A 27,530-nucleotide genomic window follows, 5' to 3' on the forward strand; every position below is an offset into this window, starting at 1 on the left:
TTTGCTTTAGTCAGCAGGTGGTTAATTGCTGGAACAAACTTCCACGTGTCGTTGTGGAAGTTGATAGGTTAAATAAATTGAAGGAGGAACTGGACAGGCATTTGGAGGGAATGGTGTGATTTTTTTTTTTTTTATTTTATTTTGGCTGATGCTGCATAAGCTCATACACTTGCTTTCTTGCATCACATGCCACTACTACTACTGCATTGAACATACAAATTTGTATTAACCTATAGCAAATAAACTAACCTATATAAATATACCTCCTCGCGAAGGTGACTACTGGATAGCTACCTTTGCGAGGAGGGAAGTGTATAGTTAGTTGTTTCTTATCCCTCTCCCCCTCTCTTTTTTGTGTAGTGGGGGATTGCTGCATAGAAGCATGTGGCTTCCTTGCACTAATTAGTAATACTCTCCCGACGTAGAATGCCTAGTGAGCGCGGATCGCGAATATATATATTTTTTAATAAAAGTTATTTTAAATAGGGTAGTGTCAATCACAAATGGACCATATAAAATAACCTAAGAAACATTTTTTTTTTTTTTTTTTTTTGTACAGATGGTGACTCGGTATACACTGTACTTGTGTTTTTTTAGGAACAGAGGGTGAAATCAGATTTTTTATTTTTTTAACATAAAGATTTATCTATGTAAGGTATTTTACTTCTAAAATTGATGTCAGAATGTCAGCGTTCATAAGTGTTTAATCCAAACATGTCAATGATAATGTGTTCGGCTGCCACATTTGTTCTGTATCTAATAAAATTGGGGGGGGGGTTGAGTTTCACTTACGAAACGCATATGTGACCCATAAATTTCATTTCATGTAATTTCTAAATAAAATTATAATTGTTCTGTATACAGTACTCAAGGTACTGTATACAGGTCTGGAGGCCTCATTTTAAGCAGGATCTAGAGCTGTTCGAACAAAAAAAAAAAAAAAAAAAACTATTTGACGTCTTTTATTCTTTAACGAAAGAACCTCACTAAAGAGCTGAAGTCTCATCACTCTATTCTTAAATTTAGTTGCATTATATGCAGAAGAGTACAGTTCCGAATTCATGGTTATTAAATGTAACCATGAATTCGGAACTGTACTCTTGTGGGGGGGGGGAGAGAACGGCATGAAATTGCCCTGTTTGCAGAAGCATAACATGCAAAGAACGTGTTTCAATCTTTGGGAGATGATGTTCGCCTGTCCACGATAGGCTAATTATTATTAATTTATTTTTTTTGAATTAGTCTCTCTCTCTCTCTCTCATTATATTATATATATATATATATTTAAAAGAGCTATCAATTCTGAACACTGGATGTCACTCTGTACACTTTGGTGTTTCACTCGTGGTTCAGATGAAAAAGATAATGTGGTGTTTGCTCTATATTTTAAACAAACCGAAATAAACCGCTGTCAGATATGTATATGTTGAAAGAGTCAAGAAAAGAGTGAAATGGCAATACATCTTCTCACAGATGAGGTAAGGTCCCGTCTTATCCCGCATTTTATTTCATTGATATCACGTGGAGAAGTACACATAGTTGTAAGCATCTCGAACTTTTTTTTAAAGTTCGTCAAAGAAGGCTTTTATGTCTTCGTTTTATTGTCATGGTATTTACACAGCAAATAAGTTTACGGTGTACATATATATGCATGTCTTGCTTGTATTAATCGACTCTGAATCGCAGTCATTGTTTCTTGCTGATCATTGAGCAGTGGCGAAACTGCCATATCAATGGACTTGCTTGCAGAGAAGGGACTCGACGGTTGGGTTTGGTATGTTCGTTAATGAGAAATGGTTGGGGCGATAAAATTTGTAGATTCGCTTCTGACATCGATGATGATATGTAATAGTATGAGGTTAAATGAATTAATAAACTAATAGCATGGAAAAGAAAGAAAGAAAGAAAGAAAGAAGGGTTTTTGCTTTCAGGCGACTACGGAGGTCTGAGACAAGTATTTAAATTCTATACGGTGGGACGAACTGATCATGTTACTAACAGCAAATTCAAAATGGGAAGTATTCAAAGTTCCTCGTGTCATCGATGGGATTCAAACCCGGGTCTTTTCCACCTGGGGTGAGGTGGACAGTGACGATACCACTGTGCTACCAGCGCAGACAAATTTCAACCTGCATGGCTTGGATGGGAAGCGATATGTGAGAGACGAAAATTGGAGGCATACCATCCTGACTGCATAACACAGACTGTAAGTTCCCCGCTGGTCAGATAGTCTGGGGATGCATAACAAGCAATGGGGTGGGGCAAATTAAGTTATTAATGGAATGGTGAATGCAGAAACCTACACTGCTATCTTGGAGGAGTGCCTGAAATCCGTTATTAGGATCACCACACAGACGTCCAAAACTGCATTTTTCAACAGGACTCAGCACCTTGCCACACAGCAAAATTGGTGAGTTTTATGCTATTTAGATATAATATGAATTTTGTCTTCTTTTCTCACAAGGCTTAAAACATACACCAATATTTTCCCTTGTTTTTTCTCCCTTAAGGTGCAGTCATACCTCCGAAATGCTGGCATTACAGTGTTGGACTGTCCTGGCAACAGTGCAGATTTGAACCCTATTTAAAATTGTTGGTACATAATGTCATCTGAAATTGCTCAGAGAAGCCAACAAGTAAGATTCAGCTGCAGGAGAGCATTGTAAGGGTGTAGTACCATGAAATTGGACACCCGTATTATGCAGAAGTTGATTAACTCTATGCCAATCATTGTAAGGCTGTAATTGCAGTTCGAGGAGGAACAACAAAATATTGAGGACTTATTTTGCTTGATTTACAGTACATTACTATTACATTAACTTGTCATTTCAGTTTGTACCCGTAAATACAATAAAATGTATGTTTGGTTGTCATGATTGCCATTTTCATGTTTTCTCATATTTCCATTAATTATGCATTTTACCTTTTGAGAAGATATTTATGGCAATTAAGTATATCAGGTGGAATCTTTTTATTGATTTCATTCACAGAGATATATATCCCACCTAACAAATGGATTTCGAACATTTCTGCAACCCCACAATGCAGGCAAACACATTATTTGCAAAATTCACAAGTGATGCAGTTTTTTTTTTTTTTGTCTGCTACTGTAATTTAATAAATACTTATTCAGGTGACAATAATGCTAATGTTTTTAAAGAATTAACGCATTTTATACATTTTTCAAAATATGAAAATTTATATTCACCTTCTTTAATGTATGAAGCAATTCAAGGAGGATTAATATCAACTTTTCTTAATGTGAACATAATTTTAAAAATATTTTTGTCAATTCCTATTTTGAACGCATCAGCAGAACGATCATCTCTGTGCTTAAAAGTAGTTAAGAATTGTATTAGAAATTCACTTGGACATAAGAAAAATTAAGTAATTTGGCCAAGATTTTGTACTGAGAATGATATCACAAACAGGATTGATTATAATGAACTGATATACAATTTCTCAGCCCGAAAAGCACAAAGTCCATATAAAGTAGTATAAAAATACTTATTAGTTTAAGTGTATGTATTATTTCTGAATTATTCTTCTGATTAGATATTTGTCCTTATGTCATATAATTTGTTTTGTTGTCACAATAAAATGAAATTGAAAATGTTCTTTATTAGTTTTTTTCTTTATATGGGGCCCCCAAATTCCATTTTACTTTAGGCCCATGAGGGTATAACATGCCCCTGGATGCAAAGATAATTTTGATATCATATATTTGGATCTTAGAAAGGCTTTTGTACTGTTCCACATGGAAGACTGCTGCACAAATTGGAGCAGTGTGGCATTTGAGGCAAATTGCTACTGTGGATAAAAGGATGGTTGAGTGGGAGAAGACAGAAAGTGGTAATCAATGACACTGCTCTTCATGGACTAATGTTATTAATGGAGTCCTCCATGGTTCAGTGTTGGGTCCATTGTTGTTTTCTGTATTTATTAATGACATTGATGATGGTATATCAGGCTTAATGTACAAGTGTGCAGACGATATGAAGGTTGGCAGGGTTGTTAATGACAGCAAGCTGCTGCAACAGGATCAAGAAATGTTAAGCACATGGGCTGAGAGGTGGCAACTGAAGTTTAACATTGACAAATGTGAAGTACTGCATATGGAAAACAGTAACCCCAGAGTAACGTATCAATTGTGTAGTACTCCACTGACAGTGGTAGAGAGTGAAAAGGACCTGGGGTTAATTGTGCAGACAGATATGAAGTTTTCCGAGCAGTGCAGACGGTCTGCCAGAGTAGCTCATGGTGTTTTGTCAATAATATACATGAATTTTTCTAGCAGGGATAAGGTGATTATCCCTTTGTATAAGGCAATGGTCAGGCCACACCTTGAGTACTGTATACTGGTCTGGAGGCCTCATTTTAAGAAGGATGTAGAGCTGTTCGAACGAGTGCAGAGAAGGGCAACAAAATTAGTGAATGGAACAAAGGGTTGCTGTTATGAAGAAAGGCTTAAGTTTTGCAAATTACAATGTCTGGAGACTAGGCACCTGAGAGATGATCTGATTGAAGTGTATAAAGCCTTGAATGATTTGAGTATACTCAATGCTGATGGGATTTTTCCTCTTGCTCAGAATAATCCCCTGAGAGGGCATAAATTCAAATTGAGGAAAGACAGTTGTATGATAGATGTGCAAAAGTTTGCCTTTAGCCACGGGGTGGTTGATTGCTGGAACAAACTTCCATCTGTCATTGTAGAAGTTGATAGCTTAAATAGATTCAAAGCAGAACTAGACAAACATTTGGAGCGAGTGGATGGGTGAAATGAGAGGGTGTGTGGTTTTTTTTTTTTTTTTTGGCTGATGCTATATAAGTTTGTTTTCTTGCATCATGTGCCTTTGTTGATGATAATACTATTCTTCTGAGCTACCGGTCATGCTAAGACATTCCCGCCAAAACACTGGCACAATAGTGGTATGAGTAGCGAGTTGTAACTTCCAAAATCACTAGCTAAATTTAAAAAAATAAGCTAACAAATGCTACTAAGGTTATTTAATCTATTTGTAAAACACAAATTAATATGTTAATTAATCAAAAGTACGATAAAATTTCAAGGAAACATCCTTTTGCAGCAGCTACAGAAGTCTACATCTTCACAACAAAACACCTGGTGCATACCCAGGCAGATATGGAAGATGGCTGTTCAAATTGCAGCAATATTATATTAAGAACAAGTTGGTGCTGTGGATAAATGGATGGTTTAATGGAAAAATTAGAGAGAGTTGTAATCAATGAACACAGTCTTTATGGTCTAATGTTATTAGTGGAGTCCCTGGGGTTTGGTGTTGGATCCATTTTTGTTTTTTGTGTTTATCATTGATATTGATGAAGGTATGTCAGGTTTAATGCCCAAGGTTGCAGACGATACGAATGTTGGCAGGGTTGTTAATAACAGTACACTAGTGAAACAGGCTCTAGAAAAGTTGGGAAGATGGGCTGAAAGGTGGAAACTCAAGTTTAACATTGACAAATGCAAGGTACTGCATATGGGTAGCTGAGACCCACAGAATCATACCAACTGTGCAGTATTACACTCGGGTAGTGGAGAATAATAAAGACCTGGTGGGTAATTGTGCAGGCAGATATGAAGTTTTCTGATCAATGCAGACAGGCTGCTAGGGCTTCTCATGGGGTCTTCTCAATTATACACATTAATTTTGTTAGCAGGGATGAGGAAGTGATTATCTCCTTGTATAAGGCAATGATCAGGCCACACCTTGAGTGCTGCATACAGGTTTGGAGGCCTCATTTTAGGAAGGAGCTGCTGGAATGAGTTCAGAGAAGGGCAGTGAGATTGGTGAGGGGAACAAAGGGTTACTTATACCAAGTAAGGTTTAATTTTCGCTAATTGGTGGGTCTGGAGACTAGGCAGCTGTAGGGTGATCTAATTGAGGTGTATAAGGCCTTGAATGGTTTGAGCAAGTGCATTGCTGATGGGATTCTTCCTCTTGCTCCGTTTAAGCACTTGAGGGAGCATATATTTAAATTGAGTTAAGATAGTTGTAGAATTGATGTGCAGAAATTTGCCTTTAGCTAGCAGGTGGTTGATTGCTGGAACAAACTTCTGTGTGTCACCGTGGAAGTTGATAACCTAAATAAATTCAAGCAAGAATTGGACAAAGTTTTGGAGTGAATGGATGAGTGAAATGGGAAGTTTTTTTTATTTATTTATTTTGGCTGATGCTGTATAAGCTTGCTTTCTTGCATCATATGTCTCTGCTTAGCATTAGTAGAGGCATGTGTTGCAAGGAATCAGTCTGTAATTCATCTGACATCAATTAAACCCTGAACAGTATTTATTAGTTGGTATGTAAAGTCCAGTAGCTTCTATGATTATTTTCCTGAATGCTTCCCATTATGATTAATTTTGCTGAAGAATTGTAAATAATTATGCTGAATTTTCTGATTTATACTGAAGAAAGTGGAATGTAGCATTAGTAGAGGCATATGACGAAAGAAATCAAGCTTTTTTTTTTTTTTGGCAGCATCAGCCAAAAAAAAAAACCTCCCATTTCACCCCTCCATTGGTTCCAAATGCCTGTCCAGCTCAGCCTTAAACTTATTTAGGCTATCAACCTCCACCACAAGGGATGGAAGTCTGTTCCACCAACCAACCACCCGCTGGTTAAAGGCAAATTTCCACACATCTATTCTACAACTTGCTTTAGCCAGCGTGTAGTGGATTGGTGGAACAGGCTTCCATCTTTTGTTGTGGAAGATAATAACTTAAATAAATTTAAGGCTGAGCTGGACAGGCATTTGGAACGAATGGAGGGGTGAAATGGTAGTGTTTTTTTTTTTTTTTTGTCTGATGCTGCATAAGCTTGCTTTCTTGCATCATATGCCTCTACTAATAATGCTAACTGTATTTCCTCAATTTAAATCTGTGCCCCCTCAGGTTCTTAATCTGAGCAAGAGAAAGAATCCCATCAGCATTCAACTTGTTCAAGCCATTCGAGACCTTGTAAACCTCAATCAGACCACCTCGCACGTGCCTACTCGCCAGGCACTACAATTTGCAGAACTTAAGCCTTTCTTGGTGAGAGCACCCCTTTGTCCCCCTCACCAATATTGTTGCCCTTTTTTGTACTCATTCTAGCAACTCTGCATCCTTCCTAAAATGAGGCCTCCAGACCTGTACACAAGTACTCCAGGTGTGGCCTGACCATTGCCTTGTATAATGGGATAATCACTTCCCTATCCCTGCTAGCAAAATTCCTATATATCATTGACCAGACTCCATGACCTGCCCTGGTAGCCCATCTGCATTGATCAGCGAACTTCATATTCGACTGCACAATTACTTCTAGGTCTTTTTCACTTTTCACTTCCCTGAATGTAGTACCACACAGTTGGTATGTTTCTCTTCGGTTATTGCTACCCATATGCAGTACTTTGCATTTGTCAATGTTAAATTTCAGTTGCCTCAGCCCATTTGCCCAACTTATCTAGATCTAATTGGAGTAGCATACTGTCTTTACTGTCGTTAACAATCCTGCCAACCTTTGTATCATCTGCAAACTTGGACATTAAACCTGATATACCTCTATCAGTATTATACCTCTCCAATTTGTACAGCAGTCTTCCACGTGCAACAGTATCAAAAGCTTTCCTGAAATCAAGTATATGATATCAAAATTATTTCTGGAATTTAGTTCCTTTGTGACCACATCATAGTATCCAGTCTAATTGGTCAGACAAGACCTCCCTTTAACAAACCCATGCTGTGTCTTAACTATTATTGCAGTCTTGTCTAGACGATCCTGCAATGCTTCTTTAACCACTGATTCCGTTATTTTCCCAGGAACACAAGTTAAACTAACAATTCTATAGTTACTTGTGTCACCTTTTTTTTGCAGAATTATGCTGTTTTATAAATCACTCCCTTAATGTTTTATACATTGCTTTATTTACACAGGTTTTAACAAACAGAATGTAACACTTTATTGTATTTTTTTTTTTTTTTTTCTTATGGTCACTGTATTTTAAGTCAGTTTTTTTTTTTTAATAATATATTTTATTCTGATTTATTTGTTTCTGAGCTGGATATCATAATTCTTGGCTCTTCCTTTCTACTTCTCTCTTTCTCTCAGAATAACTCATTTGTAATTTTTTTTTGGCTGGTGCAGCATAAGCCTCAGGCTTCCTTGCATCATATGGCTAATAATAATAATTTTTAGAGTATTAACTTTTACTTCAGAAGAATGAGAACCTGGAAATTTCATCTGTTGTTTTCTTGAGTCATACATTCCTTTGTTGGTCATTTCTTTATGCTCTATCACATTGCAGACATGAAACTGTTTGTATACTTTTGATATTTTATATTTGACATTAATCTCATATTTCTGTTCTTTTCTTCATGTTCATGGATACAAAAATTTTTCTCTTCAGAGTTAATATAAATTTTCTCTAAGGTCACTGTAGAATAGATTTACAGCTTAAAATAATTTGTTTACCAATACATTTCCTGTTTAAGGGTTTCCTACACTATGAAATATGTATTCTCTTTTAATGCTGATATAACTTGTTTTATTACTGCTCAGTTTGTCAATTCTTTTTCCATGAAAAAGGAAGTTGCCCATTTAAAATCTGGATAAGGAAGGAAGTAATGTTGGGAAGGTGTTGGCATACATTTACTTACACAAAATAGTGTACATGTTAACTTGAGCTTGAATTAACACTGTGTATTTTGCATATAAAGTCTGTAATGATTTGTACAAATATATTGCAAGTTATTGCATCATAAATTTGAATTTTTATCTTCTCTTGTTTGTCATAAGTTGCCAGCCATATTTAAATAATATAGACTGTCTGCAGTAATACCCATATAAAGATACAAACAGTTTTTATAAGTGATTTAAAGTAATGCATGTCACTTTTCATATTCTATTTGTAACCACAAAACATTAAGTTCCCAGATTATATTTAAGACTGAATTTCTAAGGTATGTGCTTGAGGCTGTGTTAAACTTAGAAGTGTATAGCTATGGAGAAAGTGCACGTCTCTATTTGTAATGAATTTATATACAGAAATATTTTACACAATGTATAAAGAATAAATTTAGAATAGTTATGGATTACAATTATTATAGGACAATGCATTTTGGTATTCCACATCTCCCAGACCTTTCTCTTGTGGTTTAGAACAAAGATAAGAGAACATACTGGAATTTATTCATATCATTCTGAGTGAACTTCCTCTATATAGCAACACTGTAACAATTCAATACAGAACCACTTGATTGATATTGCAGCAATATATATATATATATATATATACACACACACACACACACACACACACACACACACACACACACACACACACACACACACACACACACACACACACACACATCTCCTTTCTCTGCTGCTGAGATCATATATGATTCTCTAGTTGGCTATCCAGTGATCTCCATGCAACAGCTGTTCACCTGATTTCTTGAGATTTTAACCTGCCATTCTTGCTTGCAAACCTACAGAAGGCTCCTAACTTTGCCCTTGAAAATATTAGAATCATAAATGAAAACTCAACAAGGGTGCAAACTGACTTGATCTTATCCTTTCCTCTGAATCATGTCATATAGAACACTTTTCTGAAATATATATTTTTTCAGACTACTGCATAGTCCTGTCACCTCTCTCCTTTATAAGTTCCCCTGAATTTGTTAGATAACTTCAAATTGAAAAAAGAGTAGTCATCTCACCCAAGTACTTAGATCCAGCAAAGTGCCTTGATGCAGCAAAATGCATTCCTCAGAATGCACCTTGCTGCATCAAGGAATGTTCTGTAAACCTGTTATCTGGATCTAGCTGTTGGCATACTGACTAGATGGCTTGCAGCATCAAGCTTAGAGAAAAATTCTGGATGTAAGAGATACTCCACAAGATATAGAATTCCTCGGACACTGCCGAAGACAGGATCCAGTATTCTCAGGCAAGGGCATTGTTCAACAAACAAAAAGCAGCTACAATTAACCTTATATGTTTGCAGAGTACTACAGAACCACAAAAATGTTCACAGGCGAAATAAGTTCTTGATGCACATCACCCCCCCTCCCACTTTCCTCTCAATCTAATCCCAGACTCCAACTTATAAAATTTTAGCTCAAAATCTCAGACCACTTTTTAATCCCAGGTCAAGTGCTGCTAACTTAAGATGTGTATTGACCTTGTAAAGCTTGTTAATGACAGCAAATACAGATGCCAGGTTACAACTGTTATCCCTATTCTCAGTCTCAACATTAATTAATAATGTAGTTTAGTACCTTAATCAGGGTATTTATACTACATACAAGATGTGACTATTAAATAACGAGACTGCATGTGCAGTCTCGTTATTTGATACTCTACACACCAAGCACTGCCTACAAAACAAAGGTACAGAAGTTGACTTTGTAGCTTGCCATAGTTGTCTGCCAAATAACATTCCAACATGCTCATTTGTTTTGTAGTGAGACAGGTTTCATTATCCTGTGCTTCTGCAGTTTGCTGAAAAAATGACAGACAGAAGAACCTCAAATTTTTAACAAAACTAAAGAAAACACCAACTGAAAGTTATGAGTTATGTCAAGTTTATGGAGAGAATTCTGTGTCAAGAGCTTGTGTGCTTGAATGGCACAAAATATTTTTAGAAGGAAGAGAGAATGTGGAAGATGAATAACCAGGCTGTCCAGTATCCACAAGGACTGTTGAAAATGTGGATTAGGTAAGGATGTTGATTACAAGTGATCATCATTTAAGCATTAGAATGGTTGCATCAGAACTCAATATGGATAAAGAAACACAAATTTTAACTGAAAATTTAGGCATGAGAAAAGTTTGTGCCAAGGTGATGCCAAAAACCCTGAATGAAGATCAAAGAATGAGAAGACTCCAAGTTTATGAAGATGTTTTGAAAAACATTGAAGATCCAGATTTTCTGAGTACTGTAATTATTTGTGATGAAAGTTGGCTGTTCTAGTATGACATAGACACTAAAAGACGGTCAATGCCTGTGCCAAAACATGTGAATGCTGGAAAAACGAAAGACTTATTCAGAAATATAAAACAAACAATGTTTCCTATCAAGAGGCAAAGCGGATCATCTCACCACCAACCCATCCAAACAGACCTACGTACGCCCAAATTATAAAAAAATATCAGTCAACAGCAACGCAAACTGAATTATCAGTACCTCCAAAAGGGTCTTTCTCAAATTATGTCAAAACCCTGTACAGTGCAGCCCAAACTCAAGGAGTCAATAACCAATATCCATACCACACGAAAAACTACATTCCCCGGACCAAGAATGCAAAGAAAAACCAATCAAAACTCTCAGACATCAAGAAGAAATTAATATTAATGAAAAATCTGCAGAAGATGGTGTCCTAGAAATTTTTGTCGAAGAGGACATGGACACATGTAATCGGCCTTACTTTCCAAAAAAAGATAAAAACAAGAGTGAAAATCAGAGAACTTCAACAACATGAAAACGTTCTGAAAGCCTAACAAGAACCAAATAATGAACAAAATAATTCAGTGGAATTGTCGTGGTTTCCGTGCCAATATTGATGATGTTTATGATCTTACCTCTAAATATATGCCAATATGTCTGTGTCTTCAAGAGATATATTTAAAACCTCAAGCTACACCAAAATTGTCTCAGTATAATACCTTCAGAAAAGACAGAACCCATCAAAATACTGCACATGGTGGTGTTGCTGTTTTAGTCAACCCACACATTCCTGCTAGGAATATTTTACTAAACTCTTCCCTTGAGGCAGCAGCAGTCCGTGTAACTGCTGATATCCACATTACAATTTGCTCTTTGTACATTCCGCCTATCTATAACTTTCATCAAAATGATCTAGATAATCTCATAGCTCAACTCCCCACACCTTTCCTCATTCTGGGAGATTTAAATGGTCATCACTCACTGTGGAGCAACAATAACATTCACCAAAGAGGAAAACAAATTGAAAAATATTTAAACGATAACAACCTTCTCCTTCTAAATGATGGGTTACCTACATATATTCACCTTCCTTCTGGAACTAATACTGCAATAGATTTGTCTATCTGTTCGGCAGCCCTATATCCTTCTCTAAAGGGGTCAATAAATAATGATCCACTTCATAGTGATCATTTTCCCATACTAATTGAATTACTGAATAAGCCCTCTTATTATCCTACTAAAATTCCGCAGTGGCTCACTGATAAAGAAAATTGGCAGAAGTATAAAAAACTAGCTAAATTTGACATAAAAATAATCAAAGAATCCACACCTGATGAAGCAGTTGAACATGTCACAAAAACAATATTACATGCAGCAGAAAAAACAATACCAAAATCCTCTTCAAAATTGCCGATACACCTAAAAATCTGGTGGAGTAATGAATGCCGGGCAGCAAAAAAAGAACAAAATAAAGCGTGGAATTCCTTTCGTCACAGTCCAACTACAGAAAATCTTATCCAGTATAAACGCGCCAGAGCAAGAGCAAGGTATGTTAGACACTGTAATAAAAAGACAACTTGGATCCGCTTTACCTCGACCATCAACCAAGACACCCCTACAAATAAAATTTGGAAAATAATCAGAAAAATGAGTTGTAAACACCAGACGATTCCCATTCCTATCATGGAATGGGGGGGGGGGGACAGAATATTTCTGACCATGCCCAAATTGCCAACATCTTAGGGGAAACTTTAGCCAAAGCGTCAACAACAGAAAGTTACACAGCCTTCAGAAGATTTTAAAACAAATACAGATAAACAAAAATTAAACTTTTCGTCTAAACCGAATGAACAATACAACCTACCATTTACTCTCCACGAACTGCATAGAGCTCTATCAACATGTAGACGCAATGCTGTAGGACCAGATAATATTCACTACTCGATGATACAGGAACTAAGTACTGAATCATTGCTGTCACTTGTTGATCTGTTCAATAGATTTTACCTAGAAGATACATTCCCTAAAAAATGGCACCATGCTACAGTCCTTGCCTTCCTTAAACCAGGAAAAGACCCGACAAACCTCACTAGCTGGAGACCCATTGCCTTGATCAGTTACCTCTGCAAAATTCTTGAAAAGATAAACCGTCGACTGATATGGTACCTAGAAAACTTTAATCTCCTACATTCTGCACAATATGGTATCCGAAAAAACAGATCAACACTAGATATCGTAGTAAGACTTGAGAATTCCATCCGAAATGCATTCCGTAGATCGGAACATCATGTCATGGTGTGTTTTGATATAAATAAACCTTACGATTCCACGTGGAAGTATGGAATTACTCCATGAATTATACCACCATGGGCTTCGGGGTCATCTCCCGATTTTCATTCAGAACTTCCTGTACAAACACTCATTTCAGGTTCGTTTTAAAACTTCATTATCCCAGGTCTTCTTACAAAAAGGAGTCCCCCAAGGCTCTGTACTCATGCTACACTTTTTCATAATTGCAATAAACATCATTGCCGAACAGATTCCAAACACTATTGATACAGCACTGTTTGTAGATGACCTTAGCATTTCATGTCCTGCGAAAAACATGAATACTGTTGAGAGACAATTGCAAGTATCAGTAAATAAGATCAGTTCATGGACACAAACTAATGGATTTCAACTCTGTCCGCATAAAACGTTGTGCATCCATTTTTGCTGCCAACGTAAACTTCACCCACATCCGAAACTACAACTGAATGGCCAACCAGTAGCAGTTCATCCCAGCATACGGTTCTTAGGAATCACATTAGATCATAAAGTTACCTTTTTAGAGCATCTTAAAAAAACTAAGAACATCCAGTCAACAAAAGCTAAATATCATCCGGGTTCTCTCAGCAACTAAGTGGGGAGCTGATTGAGTTACCATGTTGCGATTATACAGAGTCTTAATAAGATCAAAGCTTGACTATGGAGCACCAGTGTATAGCTCAGCAAGGCCTAGTGTCCTTCGCTGGCTTGACCCTATCCATCATAGTGCAATATGCATTGCCATAGGAGTATATTGCACATCTCCAGTACACAGCCTGTATGCTGAAGCGCATGAACCCCCTCTCTCAATCAGAAGACAACTTATATTAAGCTATGCACATAAAATTAAATCTATGCCTGAACACCCAAACTGGGAGATACTTTTCACCCACCAGCATAGCATGTTATACTGAAATCGCTCTTCTGCTAACCAACCATTAGGTATGCGAATAAAATACCTTTCAGATGAACTTAATCCATCTTTTAATAATGTTGCAAATACACTTCCAATTTCCTGTGCTCCTTGGGACTTTACTTCACTTTCATGCGATTTATCCCTACATCAATGGAATAAATCTACATTGCATAAAGAAAATTTCTTGCAACTGTATCATGCAGTAGTGGATCAGTTTCCCAACTTCGTTGTAGTACATACGGATGGATCAAAGAATGAGACCCACTTTGGAATTTCCGCAGTTTTTCCGAACATCACATTGGCCTATGAATTGCCATATGAGTTCAGTATATTTTCTGCCGAATTAATGGCTATTCAGATTGCACTGAAGCACATACAGTCCTCCAATATTGAAAATAGTATAATTTTTACAGACTCTTTAAGTGCACTTCAAGCCCTGAAAAACCCCATGAATATCACCCACCCAGCCTTAAAGGAAATAACCTCTTCTTTGCATACTTTATTCGAACTTGGGAAGAGCATACACCTGTGCTGTGTCCCTGGACATATGGGAATTCCAGGAAATGAATTAGCCGACAATTCTGCAAAATTGGCCATCTTACCACCCAACGACAATTGGAAAGTACCACATCAAGACTAGAAATCAATAATCCAGAGAAAATGCATGTACCAGTGGCAATTTTCATGGAAAAATCAGTATAGTAATAAACTTCGGAGTATCAAGCCAAAACTTGAGCAATGGTTTTCAACTTAAACTCAATTCGACAACAGGAGGTAATATTAGCATGCCTACGAATAGGTCATACAAATATCACTCATAGTTATCTATTAAGAGGGGAGATCCCCCCCCCCCCCCTGAGTGTCATCACTGCAATGCAGTACTTTCAGTAAAATATATCCTTGTTGAATGTCTAAAATATACAAGAGAATACCAGGATCTTTTTGCTCCAGCCACAACAGAAGACCCTCTTACACTTATTTCACTTTTAGGCAATAAAGCAAATGTCTCAAGCATTTTTATCTTTCTAAAAATGATTAATGTATGCCACCTCCTTTAACTAGTTAAAAACCAATTTGCTGGTACTAATTTTTGCAATTATCTCTATCTGACAGGAAATAAAATTAATACTTACCATACGTATGGTGCACTATGGCCATAGTTGCCGGTGCGGCTAATAAATCCCTAAACCAACAACTAAATTCTGTGTGAACATGCACCCTACTTGCCAGACCTAGCCTCTTGTGACTTTTTTCTCTTCTATAAACTGAAAAGTGTAAAACTGAAAGGTTTAGTCCAAAATGTTAAAAGGGCTTACAGAAGAAGACTTTGAAAAATTAGCATTAGTAGTGTCATATGTGATGGAAGAAAGCAAGCTTATACAGCATCAGCCAAGAAAAAAAAAAAATAACACTTCCCATTTCACCTATGCATTTGCTCTGAAGGTTTGTTTAGTTGTTCTTTAACTTTCACAGCTAGGTTTGTCTAGTTGTTCTATCAACTTCCACAAACAGATGGAAGCTTTTTGCAACAATCAACCACTTGCTGGCTAATTTTGGGCAAATTTCTGCACATTTATTCTGCAACTGTCTTTCCTCAATTTGAATTTATGCCCCATCAAGTGTGTAATCTGAGCAAGAGAAAGAATCTCATCAGCATTCAGCTTGCTGAAATCTTTCAAAGCCTTATACACCTCACTCAGTGTATAAGCAGAATTTGCAGAACTTAAGCCTTCCTTGGTAAGAGCTTCCCCTTGTTCCCCTTGCCATTCCAGTCTCATTACCCTTCTCTGTTCTCATTCCAGCAGCTTCCTAAAATGAGGCCTTAAGACCTGTATGCAGTGCTCAAGGTGTGGCCTGACCATTGCCTTATACAAAGGGATAATTGTCTCCTTATCCCTGCTAGCAAAATTCCTGTATATCATTGACAAAACACCATTGCTGCTCTGGCAGTCTGTCTACACTGCTTGGAGAACTTCATATCTGACTGGACAGTTACCCCCAGGTCTTTTTCATTCTCCACTACCCCGAGTACCACACAATTGGTATGTTACTGCTACCCATATATAGTACTTCGCATTTGTCAATGTTAAAACTTCAGTTGCCACTTCTCAACCCATCTGCCTAACTTTTCTAGATCCTGTTGCATGCATTAGGAATCTGCAGATAAAGGAACCACTGGGTGGCAGTGATCACAGTGTGCTGAAGTGGGATTTACTCAAGGAGGTAACTACCATCAGAGGCAAAGGGAAGGGTTTTTGCTTTCGTAAAGGCGACTATGATGGTCTGAGACAGTATTTAAATTCTATACAGTGGGACCAACTGATGATGTTACCAACAGCAAATTCAAAATGGGAAGCATTCAAGGAACTAATCTTGGAAGCTACCAGGCTTTACATACCAACCAAGAAATATTGTTCAAGGTTCAGGCCTAAATGGTTGTCAGATGAACTAATGAGACATATGGCAGAGAAGAAAAATGCATGGGATACATACAAATTAATGGGTGACATGGAAGCCTATGATAGATATAAGTTGGTCTGTAACCAAGTCACAAAGCAGATTAGGCAGGCAAAGGCAGATTATGAGAAATCCTTGGCAAAGGACGCAAAGAAAAACAGAAAAGAGTTCTTTACCTATTTAAACTCAAGAAGGAAAGGGATGAATCAGATTGGTCCACTGGATGTTGATGGTTCAACAGTTTAGGATCCTGCTCAGGTGGCTAACAATCTAAATGAGTATTTTGCATCTACATTCACACATGAGGAGTTATTCAGGAAGGGGAATGTCGTAGGTGAAGTAAACATTGGCAGTGAGCTAGATGATTTTCTAATAACTGAGAGGAAAGTGGAGGAGAAATTGTTGAGGATAAACATAAAAAAGGCACCTGGGGTGGATGGGATCTATCCAGTTATATTAAAGGAGGCAGCAAAGGAAGTAAGCAAACCCCTAGCCATAATTATGAGAGCTTCATTGGACTCAGGGGAGGTACCCATGGACTGGAGATGTGCAAATGTAACCCCAATTCACAAAGGAGGATCAAAGGCTGACACAAGTAATTATAGACCTGTTAGTTTAACTTCGGTTCCAGGAAAATTAATGGAGGCACTGGTTAAAGAAGCACTGCAGGATCATCTGGACAAGAATTCAGTTATAGCTCAGACACAGCATGGTTTTGTTAAGGGCAGGTCTTGTCTGACCAATTTGATTGGATACTATGATGTAGTCACAAAAGAACTGGATGCAGGGAATAACTTTGATATTATATATTTGGATCTTAGAAAGGCTTTTGATACTGTTGCGCATGGAAGACTGCTGCACAAATTGGAGAAGTGTGGCATTGGAGGCAAATTGCTGCTATGGATAAAGGGATGGTTGAGTGGCAGAAGACAGAGAGTGGTAATCAATGGACACTGCTCAACGTGGACTAATGTTATTAGTGGAGTTCCTCAGGGTTCAGTGTTGGGTCCATTGTTGTTTTCTGTATTTATAAATGATATTGATGATGGTGTATCAGGCTTAATGTCCAAGTTTGCAGACGATACCAAGGTTGGCAGGGTTGTTAAGGACACTACTGATACTATGCTGCTGCAACAGGATCTGGAAAGGTTGAGCAGATGGGCTGAGAGGTGGCAAATGAAGTTTAACATTGACAAATGTAAAGTACTACATATGGGAAACAGTAACCCCAGATCAACGTATCAACTCTGTGGTACTATGCTGACAGTGGTAGAGAATGAAAAGGACCTTGGGGTAATTGTGCAGGCAGATATGAAGTTCTCTGAGCAGTGCAGACGAGCTGCAAGAGTAGCTCATGGTGTCTTGTCAATGATATACAGGAATTTTTCTAGCAGGGATAAGGATGTGATTATTCCCTTGTATAAGGAATTGGTCAGGCCACACCTTGAGTACTGTATACAGGTCTGGAGGCCTCATTTCAAGAAGGATGTAGAGCTGCTCGAACGAGTACAGAGAAGGGCAACAAGATTAGTGAATGGAACAAAGGGTTGCTCTTACGAAGAAAGGCTTAAGTTTTGCAAATTACAGAGCCTGGAGACTAGGCATCGGCGAGGTGATCTGATAGAGGTGTATAAGGCTTTGAATGGCCTTGAGCATGCTCAGTGCCAATGGGATTCTTCCTCTTGCTCAGAATAATCACCTGAGAGGGCATAAATTCAAATTGAGGAAGGACGGATGTCGGATAGATGTGCGGAAATTTGCCTTTAGCCAGCGGGCAGTTGGTTTGTGGAATAGACTCCCATCGCTTGTTGTTGAAGTTGATAGCCTAAATAAATTTAAGGCTCAGCTGGACAGGTATTTCGAACGAACGGAGGGGTGAAATGGGAGTAGTGGTTGTTTTTTTTTTTTTTTTTTTTTTTTTTTTTTTTTTGGCTGATGCTGAATAAGCTTGCTTTCTTGCATCATATGCCTCTGCTAATGCTAATGCATACTGTCATTAACGACCCTGCCAATCTTTGTATCATGTGCAAACTTGGACATGAAGGCTAATATGCTTTCACCAATATCATTAATAAATATAGAAAACAGCAGAGGGTGCAACACTGAACCTTGGGGAATAATATTAATAATAATATCCTCCGCTAATAATATTACTTCATGAAGAGCAGTGTCCTTTGATTACCACTCTGTTTTCTTCCACTCAACCATTCCTTTATCAATTTCAGCAACTTGCCTTTAATGCTGCGCTGTTCCAATTTGTACAGCAGTCTTGTATGTGCAACAGTATCAAAACATTTCTTGAAATCCAAGTATATGATATCAAAATTATTTTTTGCATCCAGTTCCTTTGTGAATACATTGTAGTATCCATTGAACTGTCAGACAAGATTTCCCCTTAACAGACCCCATGCTGTGTCTGAAGTATAACTACAGTCTTGGCTCGATGATCCTGCATTACTTTTTTAACCAGTGATGCCATTATTTTCCCTGTAACAGAAGTTAAACTATCAGGTCTGTAATTACAGGGGGTCTTCGATATGCAATGTAGTTATGTTCCTCAAAACATGACTTATAATAAAATGATGTATATTGGACATTGATTTCCCTTTGAACTAATGTATTATGTGGGAGATACGTTCCAGATCAACTAAAAAATTCAAATTTATATGGAAGGGTTTAGGCATATGAATAGGAAATACTTACTTTATTGTACGATAAACTGTAATACAGTATAATCTATTGTAATTGCTAAATAATAATTAGAAAATACACTATGAAATTATTAATAAAACATAAAAATAATTTTTTTTTATTCTTCTTCCTATTACAATTGCTCCTCCCGAGCACTAGAAATTGATGCAACTGTAGCTGAAGTTCCTGCTGCTTCCGTGACTAGCTTTGAGGTTGAAGTTCTGACTTTTTTCTTGAAGGAGTCAAACTTCATCTGCTTGCTACCATGAATCTTTGCATCATAAATCTCATGATAGTAAGACAAACTATCATTTGAATCTTGTTACTTTTTTTACCTTAGCAGAACGATCAGGCTGGTGATCACAACTCTGCAGACTGCCTGTAAATTCATCAGCATGGTTAAAACGTGCCTAAGATTGTTATTGTTGTTGCAATTCTGCCCAGGCATGATAGGAGGGAGTATATGATGAGAGCCTTGTCGATCAATTCGGCCCTGGAAAGATTGTGCAAGGCTCAAGGGGTAGAATTTTTTTCAGCCTGGACTGTACTTGTTAACAGGAGAGATTGCTTCTACAGGATGGGATACACTTAAATAGAAAGGGTGCAAGAATATTTGCTGATGCTATCGAGGCAGTGTTAGGTGGGTCGGAAAACTGCTAGCTTGGGGGGGGGGAGACAAAGACGAATAGATTAACAGTAGCCACTGGCAGAGGTGAAAGAGATTCTTGCACTGCTTCTATTGGAATGAGCAGAAGCCTGAAAAACAAGATGCAGGATATTTCAGAGACTGCCGGAGTCATTGCGGTACAAGTAAACACATGGGTTGTGTTAGGGTAGCTAAGAATAGAAATAGGTGCATGTATACTTGCGTGTACACCAATGCTAGGAGTTTAGTAAATAAATTTGATGAATTTGAGGTATTACTGAAAACATCAAAGGCAGATATTGTTGGGATATTAGAGACGTGGTGTCACACAGATATAAGGAATGCAGAACTGCAATTTGGGGAGTACGTCTACAGAAAGGATAGACTGGATAGGAAGGGAGGAGGGGTTATGCTATTAGTTAAGAAATACATAAAATCCAAGGAAGTGAAGCCAGTGGACATCGCTGGACAGTGCAGTGTCGAGTCAGTTTGGTGTGACATAAGCATTGGGAGATCAAAATTGAGAGTAGGAGTGTGCTATAGGCCTAATGACTCTGATGAGTATAATAAGAAACTGTACAGGGAAATAGAGTGGGCCAGTAAATCAGAGAGTCTTATAATGGGAGATTTTAATTTCCCAGATATTGACTGGAATTTGTGGGTTGGTCACTCACACACTAGCAAGGCTTTTGTGGATTTATTGGATGATTGTTTTCTACATCAGCATGTTCGGGAGGCAACTAGAGAGAGGAATACTCTTGATTTGATTATCAGCAGTGATTCTTCATGCATTAAGAATCTGCAGATAATTGAACCACTAGGTGGCAGTGATCACAGTGTGCTGAAGTGGGATTTACTCAAAGAGGTAACTACCATTAGGGGCAGAGGGAAGGGTTATTGCTTTCGTAAAGGCGACTATGATGGACTGAGACAGTATTTAAATTCTATACAGTGGGACCAACTGATGATGTTACCAACAGCAAATGCAAAATGGGAAGCATTCAAAGAACTTATCTTGGAAGCTACTAGGCTTTACATACCAACTAAGAAATATTGTTCAAGGTTTAGGCTAAATGGATGTCAGATGAACTGATGAGGCATATGGCAGAGAAGAAACATGCATGGGATACATACAAATTAACACATGACACAGAATTCTATGATAGATACAAGTTGATCTGTAACCAAGTTACAAAGGAGGTTAGGCAGGCGAAGGCAGATTACGAGAAATCTTTGGCAAGGGATGCAAAGAAAAACAGCAAAGAGTTCTTTACTTATGTAAACTCTAGAAGGAAAGGGATGAATCAGATTGGTCCACTTGATATCGATGGGTCAACTGTTGATGATCCTGCTCAGGTAGCTAACAAACTAAATGAATATTTTGCATCCACATTCACACATGAGTTAATTAGCGAGGGGAAAGCCAGAGGTGTATTCAACTCTAGCAGTAAGCTAGAGAATCTTGTAATAACTGAGAGTAAAGTGGGGGAGAAATTGTTGAAGATAAACACAAGGAAGGCACCCGGGGTGGATGGGATCTATCCAGTTATATTGAAGGAGGCAGCAAAGGAAGTAAGCAAACCCTTAGCCATAATTATGAGAGCTTCCTTGGACTCAGGGGAGGTACCCACAGACTGGAGATGTGCAAATGTGACCCCAATTCACAAAGGAGGATCAAAGGCTGACACAAGTAATTATAGACCTGTGAGTTTAACTTCTGTTCCAGGAAAATTAATGGAGGCACTAGTTAAAGAAGCACTGCAGGATCATTTAGACAAGACTTTAGTTATAGCTTGGACACAGCATGGTTTTGTTAAGGGGAAGTCTTGCCTGACCAATTTGATTGGATACTATGATGCAGTCACAAAGGAACTGGATGCAGGGAATAACTTTGATATTATATACTTGGATCTTAGAAAGGCTTTTGATACTGTTGCACATGGAAGACTGCTGCACAAATTGGAGCAGTGTGACATCGGAGGCAAATTGATGCTGTGGACACTGCCCGTTGTGGACTAATGTTATTAGTGGAGTCTCTCAGGGCTCAGTGTTGGGTCCATTATTGTTTTCTGTATTTATAAATGATATTGATGATGGTATATCAAGCTTAATGTCGAAGTTTGCAGACGATACAAAGGTAGGCAGGGTTGTCAAGGACACTACTGACACTATGCTGCTGCAACAGGATCTGGAAAGGTTGAGCAGATGGGCCGAGAGGTGGCAAATGAAGTTTAACATTGACAAATGTAAAGTAATACACATGGGAAACAGCAACCCAGAGCAACGTATCAACTCTGTGGTACTACACTGACAGTGGTAGAGAATGAAAGGGACCTGGGGGTGGATGTGCAGGCAGATATGAAGTTCTCTGAGCAGTGCAGACGGGCTGCAAGAGTAGCTCATGGTGTATTGTCAATGATATATAGGAATTTTTCTAGCAGGGATAAGGAGGTGATTATTCCCTTGTATAAGGCAAAGGTCAGGCCACACCTAGAGTACTGTATACAGGTCTGGAGGCCTCATTTCAAGAAGGATGTAGAGCTGCTGGAACGAGTACAGAGAAGGGCAACAAGATTAGTGAATGGAACAAAGGGGTGCCCTTACGAAGAAAGGCTTAAGTTTTGCAAATTACAGTGTCTGGTGACTAGGCACCAGCGAGGTGATCTGATAGAGGTGTATAAAGCCTTGAATGGTTTGAGCATGCTCAATGCTGATGGGATTCTTCCTCTCGCTCAGAATAATCACCTGAGAGGGCATAAATCAAATTGAGAAAGACAGATGTAGGATAGACGTGCGGAAATTTGCCTTTAGCCAGTGAGGGGTTGGTTGGTGGAACAGACTTCCATCCCTTGTCGTGGAAGTTGATAGCCTAAATAAGTTTAAGGCTCAGCTGGACAGGTATTTTGAACGAACAGAGGGGTGAAGTGGAAGTGGTTTTTTTTTTTTTTTTTTTTTTTTTGGCTGATGCTGCATAAGCTTGCTTTCTTGCATCAAATGCCTCTACTAATGCTAATGCTAAAGCTGTTTTCTTCCGTTGGGCCTGTGTACTCATCTTCCATAGTGTCTTCATCAAAAGGCTGCGCATTCAGTTCAGCCAATTCTTCATTAGTTAAGGGCTGTGAGTGTGACTCAAACAGCTATTTATCATCCTCCTCGATATTATCAAAAACATGCCTTGCCAAAGACACCAGCTCCCCACCAACTTCTTTAGAAGTTTAAAAACCAGTGAAGTCATGCACAGCTTCAGGATAAATGTTCTTCCAAACATTGTTCATACACCTAACTGTACCTTCATTCCATGCCTCACCAATAATGTACACTGCATCCCTGATGTTAAAGCTCTTCTAAAACTCCTGAACAGTTGGTTTGCCTTCACCATCAGTCTCGTGGATTAGCATGGATAGACTCTAAATGTTCTTAAATGGTAAGCTTTAAAATTTGCTACGACACCTTGGTCCATAGGCTGAACGAGAGTAGTTCGTGGACATAAAGCTTCAAAGTCAGTGTCATAGGCTGGAGCATTGTCCAACAAAGAAGAATCTTAAATGACAAATTTTCGTGTTGGCAAAGTTTTAGTTTAGGAACAAGACTTTCTACAAACCAGTCATGGAAGATTTACCTTGAAATCCAAGCCTTTTGCTGGAATTTCCAGGTCACAGGGAGGTGAGATTTTACATAATTTGTCATGTCCCTAGGATTCTCACTGTGATGCAGAAGTAGTGGCTTAAGCTTCTTTACCCCACTTGAATCCCCCCCCCCAAGCAAAAGTGCTAAGCAGTCTTTGGAGGCCTTAAACCCTTCTTTCATAGATGAAATGTACATTTTGGATGCCATTCTCTTCCAGCAGAGGCCAGTTTCATCCACATTAAAAACTTGTCTAGAGTCGTAACATTATTATTATTATTATTATTAGCCACATGGTACAAGGAAGCCTGAGGCTTATGCTGCACCAGCCAAAAAAAAAAAAAAAAAATTCCTGAGTTACCCTGAGAGAGAGAGAGAGAGAGAGAGAGAGAGAGAGAGAGAGAGAGAGAGAGAGAGAGAGAGAGAGAGAGAGAGAGAGAGAGAGAGAGAGAAGTAGAAAGGAACCACCAAGAAAGAGAAGAATGATGATATCCAGCTCAGGACCCTGGGTTTGCCAAGCCCATACTCACCAGATGTGAGCCCCCGGGGTTTCCTCTACAATCCTAGACAAAGTCTAGGATTTTAGAGGAAGGTTCTAGAGTCGTAAATTAGAGGAAGGTTCTAGAGGAAGGAATCCATAATGGGATTGCAACCTATGAAACAAGCCACAACTTGCACTAAAAGTTTCACTTACTGAAGCTAAACATTCTCCCTCACCTTTAGCAAAATCAAGGCTGAGGGCTTTCTCCCAAATATGAGCAAAACTTACTGGAGTATTTTGCTTGTGAGAATCTTCAAGTCATGTTGAAAGCAACTTCTCCATTTTTTCCATAATGCTAATCCTCTGCATGGTAATTTTAATTGTAGAATGTTGGGTTATCTACTGTGCTTTGCTTATTATCTCCCCAGCATTTTTGATAATTATGCGCACTGTTGTTGGCGGTAAGTCAAGACACTGAGCAATATCAACAGCTCTTTCACCACTTCTACTTTTCTTAATCACCTCTATTTTAACATCTAAAGTCACATTATGTCATCTTTTCACTGCATTGGCAGCTTTCTTGAATATTTTGCACTCATGATAAAGGATTAGTGAAATATTTTTGGATATATATTCACAGCATCCCTTCACCCATGAAAACAATGGAACTGGGTACACAAGCGGTGCCATTCAATGTCACGGACCTACTGTGCATTGTTCTAGAAAGTTATATTGTTTATTTTCTAGAATTTACTATTTATTTATTAGTTACATTTTTATTTCATTATATATGCTCTAAAATTATTATTTATGATCCCTGTTCAATGACGTAAGTGCGAATATATACGATGTATATCGAGTTTATCGTCCCTAATTAATCAGCGATGTGTATGCGAAAAGACACATATCGTCATGACGTATATAGAGCACCCCTCTGTACTTGTGTTGCCATTTGATTTTCCCTTTATAAATTGACGATACATTGGCACATCTGCAGTCCACGGGAACCACCCCTGAATCGAAGGATGCTCTTGTAATTATGGCTAAGGGTTTGCTTACTTACATTGCTGCCTGCCTTAATATAACTGGTTAGATCCCATCTATTCCAGGTGCCTTTCTTATGTTTAACTTTTCCACATTGAGTTATTACAAAATCATTCAGCTGCCTGTTAGAGTTTGATAAACTTTTAGCTTCCACTTCTGTACAGAATTCCTCACGTGTGAATGTAGATGCAAAATACTGATTCAGTTTGTCAGCAACTAGATCAGGATCATTAAGAGTTGAACCATTGATATCAAGTAGACCAATCTGATTCATCCCCTTCTTTCTAGAGTTTACATAAGTAAAAAGTCTGCTGTTTTTCTTTGCATACTTTGCCAAAGATTTCTCATAATCTGCTTTTGCTTGTCTGACCTCCTTTGTGACTTGATTACAGAGTAGCTTATATCTATCCATAGCTTCTGTGTCGCCCGTTAGTTTATATGCATCCCATGCATTTTTCTTTTCTGCTACAAGTCTCATTAATTCATCTGACATCCATTTACAGTGCCGGACAAAAAAACTGTATCACTTGTGAATTTTGCAAATAATGTGTTTTGCGCTGCTTGTGGGTTGCAGAAATGTTCGAAATGCATTTGTTAGTAGTAGTAGTGGCATGTGATGCAAGAAAGCAAGTGTATGAGCTTATGCAGCATCAGCCAAAAAAAAAAAAAAATCAAAAAATCAAAAAAAAAAAAAAATCACACCATTCCCTCCAAATGCCTGTCCAGTTCCTCCTTAAATTTATTCAACCTATCAACTTCCACAATGACAGATGGAAATTTGTTCCAGCAATTAACCACCCGCTATCTAAAGGCAAATTCCGCACATCTATTCTACATCTGTCCTTTCTTAATTTGAATTTATGCCCCCTTAGGTTTGTAATCTGAACAAGTGGAAGGATCCCATCAGAATTCAGCGTGCTCAACCCATTCAAGGCCTTATACACCTCAATCAGATCACCTCACAGGTGCCTAGTCTCCAGCCACTGCAATTTGCGGAACTTAAGCCTCTCTTGGAAAGAGGATCCCTTCATTCTCCTCACCAGTCTTGTTGCCCTTCTCTGTACACGCTCAAGTAAATCTACATCCTTCCTAAAATGGTAGATGACTCTCATCGACCGGTGGAACACCACCACTTTGCTTATTGGAGGCTTGAAGTGGTGAAACCCATGTTTAGTCTCTAGAGCAATGTTTCCCGCATTCCCCCCCATACCTCTCTTTCAACCCATGCACGGTACTAAGTACTGTAGGTTTTGATACCTTTCGTGTTTGGGGTTTCCATAAAAAAAAAAAAAAAAAAGAGGCCTCCAGACCTGTACGCAGTACTCAAGGCGTGGCCTGACCTGACCATTGCCTTATACAGAGGGACAATCACGTCCTTTCAATCACGTCCGGACAATCTGATCGCTCACTGAGGGTGATGGTAGATGGCTCTCTGTCTTCTAACTTCTCCACTAATGCCGGCGTCCCGCAAGGTTCAGTTCTTTTCCTCTTGTATGTTAATGACCTTCCATTGACCGGAAATCCTATTCATAGTTTTGCTGATGATACCACATTGCATTCCACTTTTCATTTTGACAAACCTTGCCCTGCTCAATCAGCTTCAACTTCTTGAATATCTACTACTAATTCCTTAAATGCCGATTTCCAGGAAATTCTCCAGTGGGGCAAATACAACTTAGTTCATTTCAATCCTAAAACTCAGTCTTGTCTTATATCTCGCAAAAAGGATTCTTCTGCTCCTATGCTTATCTTTGGTGAATCTCCGATTTATAGGCAAAATGATATATCTCTTTTGGCGATTACCCTGACTTCTAATCTCTCTTGGCACAAGCACATTACAAATATTGCTTCATCAGCATTTAAAAAACTTGGTTTTCTTTTTCGCTCTCGCTTTACTTTTCTTCCAAACAGCTGTTCACTCTGTACAAATCAAATCCGCCCTACCATGGAATATTGTTCCCACATCTGGGGCAGTGCCCCCAAAACCTCTCACAGACTTCTATATTCCATTCAGTAGAGGGCAGTTAGGTTAATTAATGACTCATCTGTAACAGTGTCTTTCCACTCGGTGTCTGATAGATGTACTGTTTCTGCTGCATGCCTTTTCTACAGATACTTCTATGGGCACTGTTCTTCTGAATTGGCTTCTATAATTCCTGCTCTGTCTTTCAAACCAGAGCAAACCTGTGCCACTACCAGCCAACATGCTTTTACTGTCGAACTTGGAATTCACAGAACCAACTTTTCATCTTCCTTGTTTATTCATTCAACTGCCGTTTTCTGGAACAACCTTCCTTCATACGTTTTTCCTGAAAATTACAGTCTACAGAAGTTCAAGTCTAATGTCAAGAAACATCTTATTTTGTCTTCTGAACCTCCAACCCAGGCTGGTACTAAGTACTATAGGTTCTAAT

The 27,530-nt window shown here is 38.4% G+C and overlaps 1 protein-coding gene across 1 annotated transcript in view; it reads left to right on the top strand.

Moving 5' to 3' along the window:
- Positions 1-1,430: 1,430 nt before the first annotated feature.
- LOC150090449 (uncharacterized) overlaps positions 1,431-27,530 on the top strand; it is a 420,985-nt gene continuing 394,885 nt past the window's right edge. Inside the window, exon 1 of the mRNA XM_090390317.1 lies at positions 1,431-1,478. Coding sequence (XP_090246443.1) covers positions 1,452-1,478 — 27 coding nt within the window. The 5' untranslated portion in view covers positions 1,431-1,451. The remainder of the gene's footprint in view (positions 1,479-27,530) is intronic.

Source organism: Mastigoproctus giganteus, chromosome 2 (genome assembly GCF_048544385.1).
Source record: "Mastigoproctus giganteus isolate SK-2022 chromosome 2, ASM4854438v1, whole genome shotgun sequence".
NCBI lineage: Eukaryota > Metazoa > Arthropoda > Arachnida > Uropygi > Thelyphonidae > Mastigoproctus > Mastigoproctus giganteus.